Here is a 14,632-nt window from a genome sequence, read left to right on the forward strand (position 1 = left end):
CCCTCCATGGTCGGCGAGGGCTAGACCGTGCAATGTGTCTGCCTGTGAAGCAGAGATCTCGCGGAACGAACACACCTGCAGCCACGTTGAGACTGGGAACAAAAACTGACCAGTAGGGCAATAAGCAGCGTCTTGTCTCCTTGACCAACCACTGCAACGATGCAACGAGGCGGAAATATTGCTGCTAGAATGGCTGGCAGCAGCCCCGTCCCCCGCGTCGCGGTGACGACACCCATGCAGGATCCTTGTCTGAAATAATTTAGAGTGATGGTGTCTTCCGGGACCAGCGCGACATCGGCGTGAGGCTTTGAAATTCCAGGCCATGATTGGCGCAAGAGAGTTTTCTCTTCTAGTGAGATGCAGCACCCTTGATGTTGCTCTTCCGAGGCAAACCATGACGGTTGGCTGCATCCTTGGAGGCACATGTGGGGCCATGAATCCCGCATTCGGAGATTCTGGCACCAGATTTCTGTTACAAAAATGTAGTAGCAAACCGCTTCATGATTACCACGGATGTGAGGTCAGAGATATACATACATCCGACGAATGTGGAAAGCCACATACATATTACGGTTGCAAAACAACACAACCATCCGCGTATTTTTTTTTCTTGCACGGAAACTTTGCCCCTTGCTCCTGGTCTGGGCCCCTCCCCAGTAAATTATTGACCTGGGCGGGGAGACAATGAGACCATTCTTTCCGTCTGCTATTACGGATGCCACTGCCACTGCCACTGCCACTGCTCCGCATCTCTGTGGTGACAAGCCGGGGTGCGGTTCTGTGAGGGTAATTTAGGTTTTTTTTTGGGGGGGGGGGGGGGGGGGGGGGGGGTAATAAAATGGTTTTTCGGGGTAATGGAATAGTTTTTTGGGGGTAATCAGATCTCGCTCGGCAGACGCAATAGACAATGCCCCCAGAAACCATGCCCAGCATCATCTGAGTTTATTACGTACGGACCTGCAGCGTGTGGCTAGATCCTGGGACGGGATAGATCGGGATCCCAGCTGGACGTTTTCCCACTGGTCCCAGTGTCGTGGTTGGAATGTATGTACAGAAAAAAAAAGTTCTTAGTTTCTCCCATGCCACAAGACGGGCGAATTGGGGGCTTGTCAAACACCAGTGTTAGCTCCAAAGTCTGAATACGGTGGGCATAGAACGATATGCGGCATCGGAGGCGTAAAGGTCGCAGCAGACGGAGAGAAGGGCAGCACGGAGGTCCTCTTCCTTCGCGTTTCGGCTCAACCAATCTGCGTGGAAGTATTAGTGAAACAGATCATTGTTCATTGAGGTGTTTTCTGACACGTGCTTCTTGGGTGGTGGAGAGTGGAGGGGTTGGTTGCTGCTGCCCTGCTGGCCTCATCGGTCCGGACGCCTCTCGGTCGGATTGTCGCCTTGCCCAGTTGCTTGGGCGGACATGACAGGACCGCCCGCAGACCAGGCAGGCCACGCTGCTATTACACGAAGCACCGAGCTTGTGAGCTTTCCAGCAGCAAATCAATGCAACATTGGGCAATTTTGTGTAGGGCCGTCCATGGCGTTGAGATGATCCCAGTAGACTCCACAAAGTCGCAGCTAATCAAGCCCCCGGTAACCCAAATAGCCGCTGGTGGGGGAGCGTCCATTTTCTTCGTCTAAGCAGAGATGCCCACCACCAAGGTTTATCGTTTCTGCAGCACAGAGTAAGGTGCTGGGATTTTGGCCCTGGGCTTGGCGTCCGGTTGACTCGTCTGACTTTTTGGCTATTGTGGGTTGTGTTTGAAAGATGATGGATGAGCGTGAGTGGGCGAGGCCGGAGAACGACTCCATGGCACAATAAAAGCATGGCTCTTTCCCCCCTCCCACAAACATCTTACTGAGTTTTCTCTCCTTTTGAAGTCTTGCCCTCTCTCCGCATTTGACTTGTAGCGAGTTGTTTTGAAACCCCTCATTGATCTATCAAGCCGAAAAATTATTCTCATCCTCCTGGTAAGTTGATTGAGTTAACCCCGCTCTCTCTCTTTCTCTCTCTTTCTCCTCTCTCTTCCTTTTTTTTTTACTTTTATGTTCCGTTGCGCCGTCGAATCGACCAAGTGGGGGATACCGACTGTCACGAGAGTGAAACATAGGCAGCAGGGAGCTTCGACCTCGAAAGTTGCTGGCATATGCTGGTCATGCCATGGTTCCTGGAAACATTTCAGTGACTGTTGGTCTGGTTCAACGACACGAAGCAAATGTGGTGGCCGTCAATGGCAGACGACAAATTCGCGAAATCCTCAATAATAGGCCTAGAGGCAATTTGATCGGCAGCAAAAAAAGATATGATGACGAAATAGACGGAGTGAAGCAGGCATAACAAAGAACATCATGATCAGCAGCTTGGCGATGTCGGTAAAATATGTGGCCGCCATGAAGACACATGCGCAAGGACAAGGGACAGGCGACCTGGACTTGGGCGGGCAGGCGCAGGGTCGCAATCAGCGGACTGCTATTGGCTGCACGCCGCACTCTGCACGCTGACATCTGCATCGCTCCTGCTGTTGCATCATGCAAACGAATGCCGCTCATCACCACGGATCAAGGCTGCAACCTGGATATATTGAGGAGAGCTGAAAGGAGAGCTCGAAAGAAGAACCTGAATGAATACTATTCTGGTCTGACCAGCCTTGCTTGACTGGAGATTTGAATCGATGGCAGTTTTCGACTCGATGATGCGTCATTGCTGGGCTTCCCTACAACGCATGCCAAAAGTCAATGCAACCAGATTGGAAACCCTCAGAAGCTGGCATGGTTGGGTTTGCGACGGCTACGGGCTGCAAGGATCACCAAGCGCACTGGCTTTGTCTGTTGTCTGCAGATGGACTTGGAGGGGCTCGTGGGGCGATGACCCGGCTCCGGATCTCTCCCGGCCAAGGCAAAAAAAAGGCAAAAAAAAAAAAGGAAAAAGAAAGGGTCAAACCTCGTGGGAGTCGTGTCAGCCAATGCAGGTGCGAATGGATCCACGACGCCACTTTGTCTCCACCAGCACCTCGATGTTACCGGGTATCTGGACCCTACCCTGCGTCATCTGCGACGCCGAACAGGCTCTTGGATGATGGACCATCAACCTGTCGGCCATCAATCCGCGTGCCTACTGTCCAAGTGCTTCGGGCAAACCCTTTTACGGCCCATTGCTCATTTCACATGCCTTTATTGCACAGCTGTGAATAGTTTTTATTTGATGATTTTCTCTTCATTTCTTACTTCTTTCTACGTATCAAGCACTCATACCATTCGCTTCAACTTTACTAACCGCCCTCACCCTTCAGATAGATCTGTTCCAGAGCAGCCCTCGGCGCTGCTCTCACCCCTTTCGACAAACCTAGCCATAGCAGTCCTCTATAGGCACGAAGCCTCAGCGGACCCTGCCCTGCATTATCATATTGCCAGAACTCTCAGCCCCAGACTTCAACCTGCAAGCCTTGCCTAGCATGGGCCTGCTCCCTGAATTCGACGATCGACACATCGAAGCTGAACAGCAAGAATACCACCCGTATGAGTATCAAACTGACAACAATGACTCATGGGCTGGTGCCTTGCCGGTGAAGCAGGGTCTGTACGACCCGGCTTATGAACGAGATGCGTGTGGTGTCGGCTTTGCTTGGTGAGTTGTGACACCGATCAGCCTCCTATGAAAGATGTGGAACGGCTAACGGAGGAGTATAGTCACATCAAGGGCAAGCCCAGCCACAAGATTGTCAGCGATGGTAAGTAGCTCGCATGGGTGCCTTCCATTCCCGCTGGAAACATTTGCTCATGAGCTAACGCGTGGACAGCTCGCAATTTGCTGTGCAACATGACCCATCGTGGAGCCGTGGGATCTGACGCACGAGACGGCGATGGAGCTGGTGTCATGACATCCATCCCTCATCGGTTTTTCATCAAAAACTTTGAAAAGGAGCAGGACATTAAGCTGCCCCCTCCTGGCCAATATGCTGTAGGAAACTTGTTTTTCAAGCCCGACGAGGAGACTCTTGAAGAGTCTCAGAGGCAGCTGGAAGATGTTGCCGAGTCGTTGGGCCTTCGGGTCCTGGGATGGCGAAGGCCTCCCGTCGACTCGACACTGCTCGGCCCCGCGGCAAAGTCTCGTGAGCCCATCATTGCTCAACCCTTTGTCGTCCTTGCCTCTGCCTATGGCTCTGGTGTCGCTCCGGAGATGACTGATCCGGAAAAGTTTGACGAGAGATTGTTCGAGCGACAGCTCTATGTTCTCCGAAAGCGTGCCACTCATACTATAGGTCTCAAGAATTGGTTCTACCTCTGCTCCTTGTCCAGCAAGAACATTGTCTACAAGGGTCAACTCTCTCCTGTTCAGGTCTACTCATACTACCATGATCTGGTTAATGCCGATTATGAGGCTCACTTTGCTCTGGTTCACTCTCGATTCTCCACAAACACCTTCCCTTCATGGGACAGGGCGCAGCCTCTTCGATGGGCCGCCCACAACGGTGAAATCAATACCCTGCGAGGCAACAAGAACTGGATGCGCGCCCGGGAGGGTGTAATGAACTCTGATATCTTCAAGGAAGAGTTGGAGCAGATGTATCCAATTGTCGAGGATGGTGGCTCTGACTCTGCCGCCTTTGACAACGTCCTCGAGCTTTTGACCATCAATGGCGTGCTCTCCCTGCCCGAAGCCGTCATGCTCATGGTTCCCGAGGCCTGGCAAGGCAATGACCAGATGGACCCCAAGAAGGCCGCTTTCTACGAATGGGCAGCCTGCCAGATGGAGCCCTGGGATGGTCCTGCTTTGTTCACATTTGCCGATGGCCGCTACTGCGGTGCCAATTTGGACAGGAATGGCCTTCGCCCTTGCAGATTCTACGTCATGGACGATGATCGCATTATCTGCGCTTCTGAAGTCGGTACTATTCCCGTTGAGCCTGAGAGTGTTATCCAGAAGGGTAGATTGCAACCCGGAAGAATGCTGCTGGTGGATACTAAAGCTGGTCGCATCATCGACGACAAGGAACTCAAAGCTGCTGTTGCCAACCGCCACGATTTCCGCTCATGGCTTAGCAAGGAGCTTCTTACCATGCCCAAGCTTCTCGAGAAGCTCGAGTCTGCTATGGACCTCGCTGCTAAGCCCAATGCTACGCTCCTACAAGAGGACCCTCTTTTGCTTTCTTTTGGATATACTCATGAGCAGGTCAGTTTGCTGCTTGCTCCCATGGCTGCTGACGAAAAGGAGGCACTGGGATCCATGGGCAATGATGCTCCTCTAGCTTGCTTAACCCCAGCACCTCGCCTGCTGTATGACTACTTCCGTCAGCTCTTTGCCCAAGTTACCAACCCTCCGATTGACCCCATTCGAGAGTCCATTGTCATGTCTTTGGAGTGCTATGTTGGCCCCCAGGGCAACCTTTTGGAGATGGATCCCTCTCAATGTGGCCGCCTCTTACTCCCCAGCCCCATTCTCTCCATCCCTGAGTTCAACGCCATCAAGAACATGTCCACCGTTCACCCTGAATGGACCGTCAAGACTATTGACTTGACTTTCCCGAAGTCCCAAGGAGTTCAGGGCTATATCAAACATCTGGATGAGATCTGCAACGAAGCCACTGCTGCCATCGAGGCACGTGACAGAATTATTGTGCTTTCCGACCGCAAGACCTCAGCTGACCGGGTTCCCGTCTCTGCTGCTCTAGCATCGGCCATGGTACACCATCATCTTGTCAGCAACAAGTGGCGTTCCATGGCTGCCTTAGTTGTTGAAACTGCTGAGGCTCGCGAGGTCCACCACATGTGTGTCCTGCTTGGTTATGGCGCTGACGCCATCAACCCATATCTTGCCATGGAGTGTGTACTTAAGCTGAACCGGGAGGGATTGATCAAAAAGAAGCTTTCGGATGAGGCCCTTATCCGTAATTACATCCACTCTTGCGATGGGGGCATCTTGAAGGTCATGAGCAAAATGGGCATCTCCACACTTGCCTCCTACAAGGGTGCCCAGATCTTTGAGGCTCTCGGTCTCGATGAGACCGTTGTCGAACGCTGCTTCAAGGGAACAGCTTCACGTATCCAGGGCTTGACGTTTGAACTCATCGCTGAGGATGCCTTCCGTTTCCACGAGCGTGGTTTCCCGTCGCGGTACACTGTTGATATCAAGGCCCTTCCAGAGTCTGGAGAGTACCACTGGCGTGATGGTGGTGAACCCCACATCAACAGCCCTGCCGCCATTGCTAATATCCAAGACGCTGTTCGAAACAAGAACGATAAGTCATACGAGGCTTATTCTAAAGCCGAGTATGAACAAATCAAGAACTGCACTCTCCGAGGACTTTTGGACTTCAACTTTGAGGATGCTACCCCTGTGCCTATCGACCAGGTGGAACCATGGACTGAAATCGTCAGACGATTCTGCACTGGCGCTATGTCTTACGGCTCTATTTCCATGGAGTCTCACTCCACCCTGGCTGTTGCGATGAACAGACTCGGTGGCAAGTCTAACACTGGTGAAGGTGGTGAGGATCCCGAGCGATCGGAGCGCTTGCCAAATGGTGACACTATGCGGTCTGCCATTAAGCAGGTTGCCTCCGGCCGTTTTGGTGTTACTTCCGCCTATCTAGCCGACTCTGATGAGCTTCAAATCAAGATGGCACAGGGCGCCAAGCCTGGCGAGGGCGGCGAGCTTCCTGGTCACAAGGTCTCCAAGTCTATTGCTCGCACCCGTCACTCTACTCCTGGTGTCGGCCTCATTTCTCCTCCTCCCCACCACGATATTTACTCTATTGAAGACCTCAAGCAGCTCATCTACGATTTGAAGTGTTCTAGCCCACGATCACGAGTCTCCGTCAAGCTCGTCTCCGAGGTTGGTGTAGGTATCGTTGCTTCTGGTGTGGCCAAGGCCAAGGCTGACCATATCCTCATTTCTGGACACGATGGTGGTACTGGTGCCTCTCGATGGACTGGTATCAAGTACGCTGGTCTCCCTTGGGAATTGGGTCTGGCCGAAACCCACCAGACCTTGGTCTTGAACGACCTCCGTGGCCGAGTTGTTGTCCAGACCGATGGTCAGCTAAGGACCGGACGTGATGTTGCCATTGCTTGTTTGCTCGGTGCTGAGGAATGGGGCTTTGCCACTGCGCCTCTCATTGCAATGGGCTGCATCTTCATGCGCAAGTGCCATTTGAATACCTGCCCTGTTGGCATCGCCACTCAAGACCCTGAGCTGCGAAAGAAGTTCCAGGGAACGCCTGAGCATGTCATCAACTTCTTCTACTACATTGCCAATGAGCTTCGAGCCATCATGGCTCAGCTGGGTTTCCGTACCATTAATGAAATGGTGGGCCACGTCGAACTCCTCAAGATGCGTGATGATCTCCGCACGCACAAGACTGCTAATATTGACTTGTCGTTGCTCCTGACACCTGCTCATAAACTTCGACCTGGTGTGGCTACTTTCAACGTCCGAAAGCAAGATCACAAGCTTTATGTTCGCCTCGACAACAAGCTCATCTCAGAAGCTGAGTTGACTCTTGACAAGGGTCTCCCATCCCGAATCGAATGTGACATTGTCAATACTGACCGAGCGATGGGTACGTCGCTATCGTATCAGATTTCCAAGAGATATGGCGAGGCTGGCTTGCCTATGGACACTGTTCACGTCAACATCAAGGGTTCTGCAGGTCAGTCCTTCGGCGCTTTCCTCGCACCTGGCGTCACACTGGAACTCGAGGGTGATGCCAACGACTATGTCGGTAAGGGTCTTTCTGGTGGTCGTTTGATCGTCTACCCTCCTCGTAATGCCGTTTTCAAGGCCGAAGAAAATATTCTGGTTGGCAACGTCTGTCTCTACGGTGCCACCACTGGAACTTGCTTTTTCCGCGGTATTGCTGCTGAGCGATTCGCCGTCCGCAACTCTGGTGCTACGGCAGTTGTTGAAGGTGTTGGTGACCATGGTTGTGAGTACATGACTGGTGGCCGTGTTGTCATTCTGGGACGTACTGGACGCAACTTTGCTGCTGGTATGTCTGGTGGTATTGCCTACGTGCTCGATATCCACAGCGACTTCCAATCCAAGCTCAATACAGAAATGGTTGAGGCTGGAACCGATCACGGACCCCTCTGAAATTGCCTTTGTCCGTGGCCTCATCGAGGATCACCACCACTACACTGGATCCGAGCTTGCTGCCCGTATTTTGGTTGACTTCAACCGTGCCCTCCCTCGCTTTGTCAAGGTCCTTCCTGTTGACTACAAGCGGGTCCTGGAGGAGGAGGCTGCCAAAGCTGCTGAGGCTAAGCGTGCTGAGTACAACCTCCCCGTTGTTTCTGGAGTGAAGCACAAGAAGGAAGAGAAGGCTGCCAAGTTGCAGGATTTGGAGGAGGCTATTGGTGATGCCAAGGCCGAAAAGAAGAGAGCTTTGGTGCTTGACAAGACTAAGGGCTTCATGAAGTATGCTCGCCGCTCTGAGAAGTACCGCTCTGCTTCGACCCGAACTAAAGATTGGGCTGAACTCAGCTCTCGTCTTGACGAGGATGAGCTCAAGTATCAGTCAGCCCGTTGCATGGACTGTGGCGTTCCGTTCTGCCAGTCTGAGACGGGATGCCCAATCTCCAATATCATTCCCAAGTGGAATGAGCTGGTCTTCAGCAACCAGTGGAAGGATGCTCTTAACCGCCTTCTTATGACCAACAACTTCCCCGAGTTCACCGGGCGTGTGTGCCCTGCTCCTTGCGAGGGAGCCTGTGTCTTGGGCATCAATGAAGATCCCGTCGGTATCAAGTCTATCGAATGCGCCATCATTGACCGTGGTTTCGAGATGGGCTGGATGGTCCCCCGCCCCCCTGAGATTCGCACCGGCAAAAACATTGCCATTATTGGTTCTGGTCCCGCTGGTCTTGCTGCGGCCGATCAGCTCAACCGTGCTGGCCACAGTGTCACTGTCTACGAGCGTGCCGACCGTCTTGGTGGCCTCTTGATGTATGGTATCCCCAACATGAAGCTTGATAAGCGCATCGTCAAGCGCCGTACCGACTTTATGGCCGCGGAGGGCATAAACTTCAAAACAGGCGTTGCCGTCGGTGAGGAGGGTCAGCCGTCACTGTCTGACCTTCGCGCAAGTAACGACGCCGTAATCATTGCTACTGGTGCCACGGTCGCCCGTGATCTGCCTATTAAGGGCCGTGAGCTGGGCGGCATCCATTACGCCATGGAATTCCTGCACAAGAACACCAAGTCTCTCCTAGACTCGGAGCTCGTCGACAATGCGTACATCTCTGCCAAAGACAAGCATGTTGTTGTCATTGGTGGTGGTGACACTGGTAACGACTGCATTGGTACATCGGTTCGTCACGGTGCAAAGTCGGTCACCAACTTCGAGCTGCTGCCTCAACCTCCTCCCGAGCGAGCTAGCGATAACCCTTGGCCCCAATGGCCCCGCATCTATCGCGTTGACTACGGTCATACTGAGGTTCGCCAGCACACTGGCAAGGACCCCCGAGAGTACTGCATCATGTCCGAGGAGTTTGTCGATGATGGCAGCGGCAAGGTCAAGGGTATCAACACCATTCGTGTGGAGTGGACCAAGTCTCCTAGTGGTGGTTGGGACATGAAGAAGGTCGAGGGGTCTCAGCAGTTTTTCCCTGCTGACCTCGTCCTCTTGGCCATGGGTTTCTTGGGACCCGAGGCCCGTGTTCTGGGAGACGAGATTGAAAAGGACGCTCGCAAGAATGTAAAGACGCCTGCCGGCAAGTACTGCACCAATGTAGAGGGTGTCTTTGCTGCCGGCGATGCCCGTCGTGGACAGTCTCTCATTGTTTGGTAAGTCTCGTGTTCTTTTCCATGAATGGTTTGGATTGCTTTGCTAACATTCATTGCGTAGGGGTATCAATGAAGGCCGCATGGCTGCTCGCGAGGTTGATTTGTACCTTGAAAAGAGCACTAACCTTCCCGTTACTGGTGGTATCGTGAAGCGCACCGCTCAGGAGGTTCTGGGCCGTGTCGTCGAAGTCAACTAAAGATTGGAACTACTTCATTTTAGTGGAGCTTTGAGGCACTTTTTTTTTTCAAAATGATGATTTATGGTTATGTTTTGCTTGTTCCTGTGTATGATGGCATTGATACCACAAGACGCAGCTGACCTCGGGGTATGAGAAGGATGTTTTACATTGATGATGGAGCACGTATATAATGAGTACATGGCGATTTTACGTATATATAGCCTGTTGAACCAACCGCTTTCCTAACCCCTATGCGATGTTGTAGTTCTGTACGCCAAGGGCTGCCCTGTGCAGCAATCCGATTCTGGCAAGATGTGTTCGATAATCGCTAACCATGACAGTAATTTCCTGTATTGTATAATCATATCGACACGAATACGTGCCTAATGGGAGAATTCCCCCCCCTCCCAATCCTTGCACCTGCATGTGCCGATGTGCTCATGTACTCACGTCATGCGGGAGGCCCAATATGCCGAGTTTCTGATGCTTATTTCTCACATATGACATGCAGCATTCCGATTCAATGGAAAGAATTGTGGTCAACCATTGTGGTAGGGCAAATTTTTTCCCCCTGAAGCTGACGGGGTCAGCTGCACGTGCTGCCATTTTCAGCAGTTCTTACATTCCAACACTGTAATACGAACTGAAGTGGCGGCGGGACCGATCAGAAGATAGAGTTTAATAGCAGGAGTAAGCAAGAGTAGAAGGAGATAGTTGAGACTGGGTGATGAGCTACTGAATGGAGGGACTAACAAGGAACTGAGCTTCACTTGTCGCAGCGGGAGGTTGAGGGCTGGCGGTATGGCCACTTCGGAATCCTACCAGGCGCAAATTCCCGGGTGAGTGAGAGCGAGGTTGATTATGATCTGATGAAGATGGCATGAGCATGGGTTGATGACATGTGTTGGCCGATGCATCAGAGCCACGCATCACGGTGCACAAGAGCGAGAGGGCTGGCAGAGCTGGCAGAGCTTGACCCCAGGGAGCACGTGCCGCCTCCATGACGTTGATAGGAGCTGTTCCAGTGGTTCAATATCCCCCGGCGGCCCAGGGTTCCTCCCAGGTGGGTTCCCCGGTGCTATATTGAAAGAGTGTGGTGGGGTCTGGTCCCCGTCTGGGTTCAATGTTTCCCTGCTTCCCAACCTCCAACCGAACCAAGCAGCAGGGCAACGTTGATGGGTCACCCAGCTGTCTAGACTGTGACGATAGCTGGTCCCAGTATTAGCAGACCGTTGTAAATCTTGTCTAGTCGGGGTGGAGGTGAGGCTTTTCGCTAAAATTTTCTCTTGCCAACTGTTTTAATTCTAGGGAGGCGCGCTCTCACTCACTCTCTCTGCGTCTGCTGCGTTTGACTTTGGGGCTGGTGTGACGGTAGCACCTCTCTAGACGAGACGGCCTTAGCACACCTCATCAATTGCTCCTTGAAGACTCGTCGCCATTGACAGCCCCTCCTCCCTCTCCCCCCTCTCCGAGCCGACCAACACCCGCGAGCACGACACGACACGATGCGGTTCGGCAAGACTCTGCGCGAGGCCGTCTACAAACCATGGAAGGACAAGTACATCGACTATGGCAAGCTCAAGACCTTGCTGCACGAGGACAAGTTCAATGACGATACTGTGCCGTGGACCGAGGACGACGAGAACCGCTTTTGCGACGAGATCTTCAATGTCCAGCTTGAGAAGGTCGCACGCTTCCAGCAGGAGCGTTTCGATGCCCTCAAGCAGCGGGTCGACGCTGCCTTTGAGAAGCTCAAGGAGCTGTCGCCGGCTGAAGGCGACAAGCCTGCCACACGTACAAAGGAAGAGACGTCCAAGTTGAAGGAGCTGGAGAAGGAGCTTGACAACATCACCAACGAAGTCAAGGAGCTCAAGAAGTACAGCAGCATCAATTACACTGGATTCTTGAAGATCGTCAAGAAGCATGACCGCAAGCGGGGGGACCGATACAAGGTCCGTCCCATGATGCAGCTCAGTCTGTCGCAGCGACCATTCAATTCGGAGCAGGGCTACTCGCCATTGCTGAACAAACTGTCCATCATGTACTTTGCTATTCGACAGCAACTCGAAGGTGCTTCTGCGGAGCAGACCGTGCTGAATTTGGATACCCAGGGAGAGACGCATAATGGGGAGCGGTACACTGCTCACAAGTGTAGGTGGAACTATTGACTTGAGGCTGGAGCCCTCTGTTTGTCCAACGTATGCTGACCAAAGTCGCACACAAAGTCTGGGTCCATCCCGATAACTTACTCGAGGTCAAGACGTTGATTCTTCGCCGACTCCCCGCTCTTGTGTACAGCGACCAGGCATCCAAGGAGGTCGATGGCAATGACTCGCCTGCCATTACCTCCCTCTATTTCGACAATAAAAAGTTTGAACTCTACTCCGACAAAGTTGACCGTCAGTCGGAGACGACGTCTTCTCTCCGATTGCGTTGGTACGGCCAGCTGAACACCCGGCCCGAAATATTCGTGGAGCAGAAGGCCGCCGATGCTTCCGGTAACAGTGAGGAGCACAAGTTCACCATCAAGGACAAATACGTCAAGCCGTTTATTGATGGAGAATATGCTATGGAGAAGGCTGTGCAAAAAATGGAGCGCCAAGGCCAGCCCGAGGAGAAGATTGAAAGCTACAAGGCAACTGTGGCCAAGATACAGGACTTTGTCAAGGAGAGGCGGCTGTCTCCGGTCTTGAGAGCAAACTACGCTCGAACGGCCTTCCAGAAGCCTCTGGACGATCGCGTCCGCATCTCCATTGATACGAATCTCGCATTCATCCGAGAAGATACTCTCGACTCTGAACGTCCCTGCCGTGACCCGAAAGACTGGCACCGAGCCGATATCGACAACAGCAGCATGACGTATCCGTTCCGAAACATCAACCAGAGCGAGGTTTCCAAGTTCCCGTTCGCCGTGCTAGATATCAAACTCAAGGAAGATAGCAATCGTAAGCGACCCGCGTGGATCGAGGATCTCATGGCCTCCCATCTTGTTCACCCGGCACCGAGGTTCTCCAAGTTTGTCCATGGTGTTGCCTCGCTGTTCGAAGACCATGTGAACAACCTGCCTTTTTGGCTCAGTGATCTCGAGACGGACATTCGCAAGGATCCTCAGACGGCGTTCGAACAAGAGGAGCAGAGACGAGCCCAGAGGGCCGACGACGCAATTGCCGTGGGCAGCTTGATTGGCACAGTACCCAGCTCGTATAGGGCCGCGCAGAGCTCGCCCGTGGGCAAGTCGTATTTGGCTGACAGAATGGCTGCAGACTCCAAGGCAGCCTTGTCCACTTCCCTTCGGAGGAAGAGCGGCATTACCAATGGCGAAGAAGAGGGCGAATCCAGCAACTCCCCACAGCAGCTAGAAGAACAAACACAGAGCAGTGGAGGCTACGGCACCTTGTCATCTGTGCTGCCCGGTCTCTCGCTGTCCAAGTATGCCAAGGCTAAACGTGCCCAAAAGGCGCGGCTTCCCGAGGGTGTTGTTGAGCCAAAGCAATGGATCAAAAACATGGGCGAGCTGAAGGTCGAACCCAAAGTATGGCTGGCGAATGAGAGAACATTTCTCAAGTGGCAGAATATTGCCATTCTCCAGGGCAGTCTGGCCTTGGCACTTTACACAGCAGCTGGCGAAAGCTTGCTTGCAGAGACGATGGGCATTGTCTACGTGATCATTGCGGCGTTTGCAGGACTCTGGGGCTACTATATGCATCAGGTACGGAGAGAAATGATTGTGGAGAGAAGCGGAAAGGACTTTGATAATATACTTGGGCCAATGATAATTAGTGTTGCGCTGATGGTGGCGCTTATTGTGAATTTTGTGTTACAGGTGAGTATTTCACATGAAACGCACATCTTTTGGCGGCCGGAGGTGTTGCTCAACTGACTGACCATCTCCTTGCAGTACCAGAAGGCGTTTTCAAAGTTGGACCGCGGTAACCATAGCACGGGCGTGATCTCAGAAGAGCTAAGGTGACTGGGGCCGGGTGCTGCTTTGCGGCGGAACAAGAGATCCGTGGAACAATGCATTGTGCGCAGGCGAACTCGATGCACACGTTATGGGGAGTCGAAGTAAGGCCTGTGCTTTTGAGAGCTGCTGGCTGTATAAGATGAAGCTTTTTGGACAGGCCTGTATCTATAATTGAACGTGTTGCAAGTAACAGGAAGAAGAAGGATTCGTTGAAAGCATGATTTTTGGGTTGAAGCACTTTGTATAGTTTGGATTAGCCAATTGAATAGCTGGACAATGGAGTCTTGAAACGTTCTGGAGCCAAACTTTCCTTGACCATTGAACGGACGCGAACGACACGACGACAATACGACTCGGTCATGCGACAGTGAAACATGCTTGAGCGGGCGGATGCTTCTCCAGTGCAGTACTTGAAGACGGAGTACGGGGTATTGACGAGGCGGCCAGTCAGATTCGCATAGGGAGGATTCTTGGTCAACAAGTGCTTCTTGAGCTAAAAGTTCGAATACAAATTCGAACAAGTTTGTTGGTGCACGCATCTGCATTGCGTAAGAAGCATGTTGACGTGGTCCATAATTTAGCCAACGGCAACCCATCCTTTGCAGGAGGGATGTTGTTGGCGATTGGTCGTGGGCGAGAGCTGCAGCGCTGGCCCCCCTTTCAAACGCTCCTTCTTTCCCCCAGCCTCGTGCTGTGTGCTCTCCATGTCAA

The 14,632-nt window shown here is 52.6% G+C and overlaps 3 protein-coding genes across 4 annotated transcripts; all 3 read left to right on the plus strand.

The window, feature by feature from the left end:
• Positions 1-3,446: 3,446 nt before the first annotated feature.
• On the plus strand, positions 3,447-8,086 carry GLT1_1 (glutamate synthase [NADH]; the record flags this gene model as incomplete). Its single annotated transcript, XM_007808181.2, has 3 exons — positions 3,447-3,619; positions 3,682-3,722; positions 3,792-8,086. 3 exons carry the CDS (start codon positions 3,447-3,449, stop codon positions 8,084-8,086), a joined length of 4,509 nt encoding a protein of 1,502 aa, XP_007806372.2.
• A 319-nt stretch (positions 8,087-8,405) lies between these two features.
• Positions 8,406-9,975, plus strand: GLT1_2 (glutamate synthase [NADH]; the record flags this gene model as incomplete). The annotated part of the gene is made up of 2 exons (XM_066115949.1): positions 8,406-9,778; positions 9,840-9,975. The coding sequence occupies 2 exons, from the start codon at positions 8,406-8,408 to the stop codon at positions 9,973-9,975; spliced, it is 1,509 nt and encodes a 502-aa protein (XP_065977829.1).
• A 1,129-nt stretch (positions 9,976-11,104) lies between these two features.
• Positions 11,105-14,513, plus strand: VTC2 (Phosphate metabolism transcription protein). Of its 2 annotated transcripts, XM_066115951.1 has the most exons (3): positions 11,105-12,108; positions 12,183-13,780; positions 13,856-14,513. In XM_066115951.1, exons 1-3 carry the CDS (start codon positions 11,463-11,465, stop codon positions 13,925-13,927), a joined length of 2,316 nt encoding a protein of 771 aa, XP_065977831.1. In that variant the 5' UTR covers positions 11,105-11,462; the 3' UTR covers positions 13,928-14,513. The 2 variants fall into 2 exon arrangements, with proteins under 2 accessions (XP_065977831.1, XP_065977830.1); XM_066115950.1 differs by having other exon boundaries at positions 11,105-13,780; positions 13,856-14,196.
• The last annotated feature ends 119 nt before the right edge of the window (positions 14,514-14,632 follow it).

The sequence above is a fragment of the Metarhizium acridum genome, assembly GCF_019434415.1.
Source record: "Metarhizium acridum strain ARSEF 324 chromosome Unknown scaffold_1, whole genome shotgun sequence".
Lineage (NCBI taxonomy): Eukaryota > Fungi > Ascomycota > Sordariomycetes > Hypocreales > Clavicipitaceae > Metarhizium > Metarhizium acridum.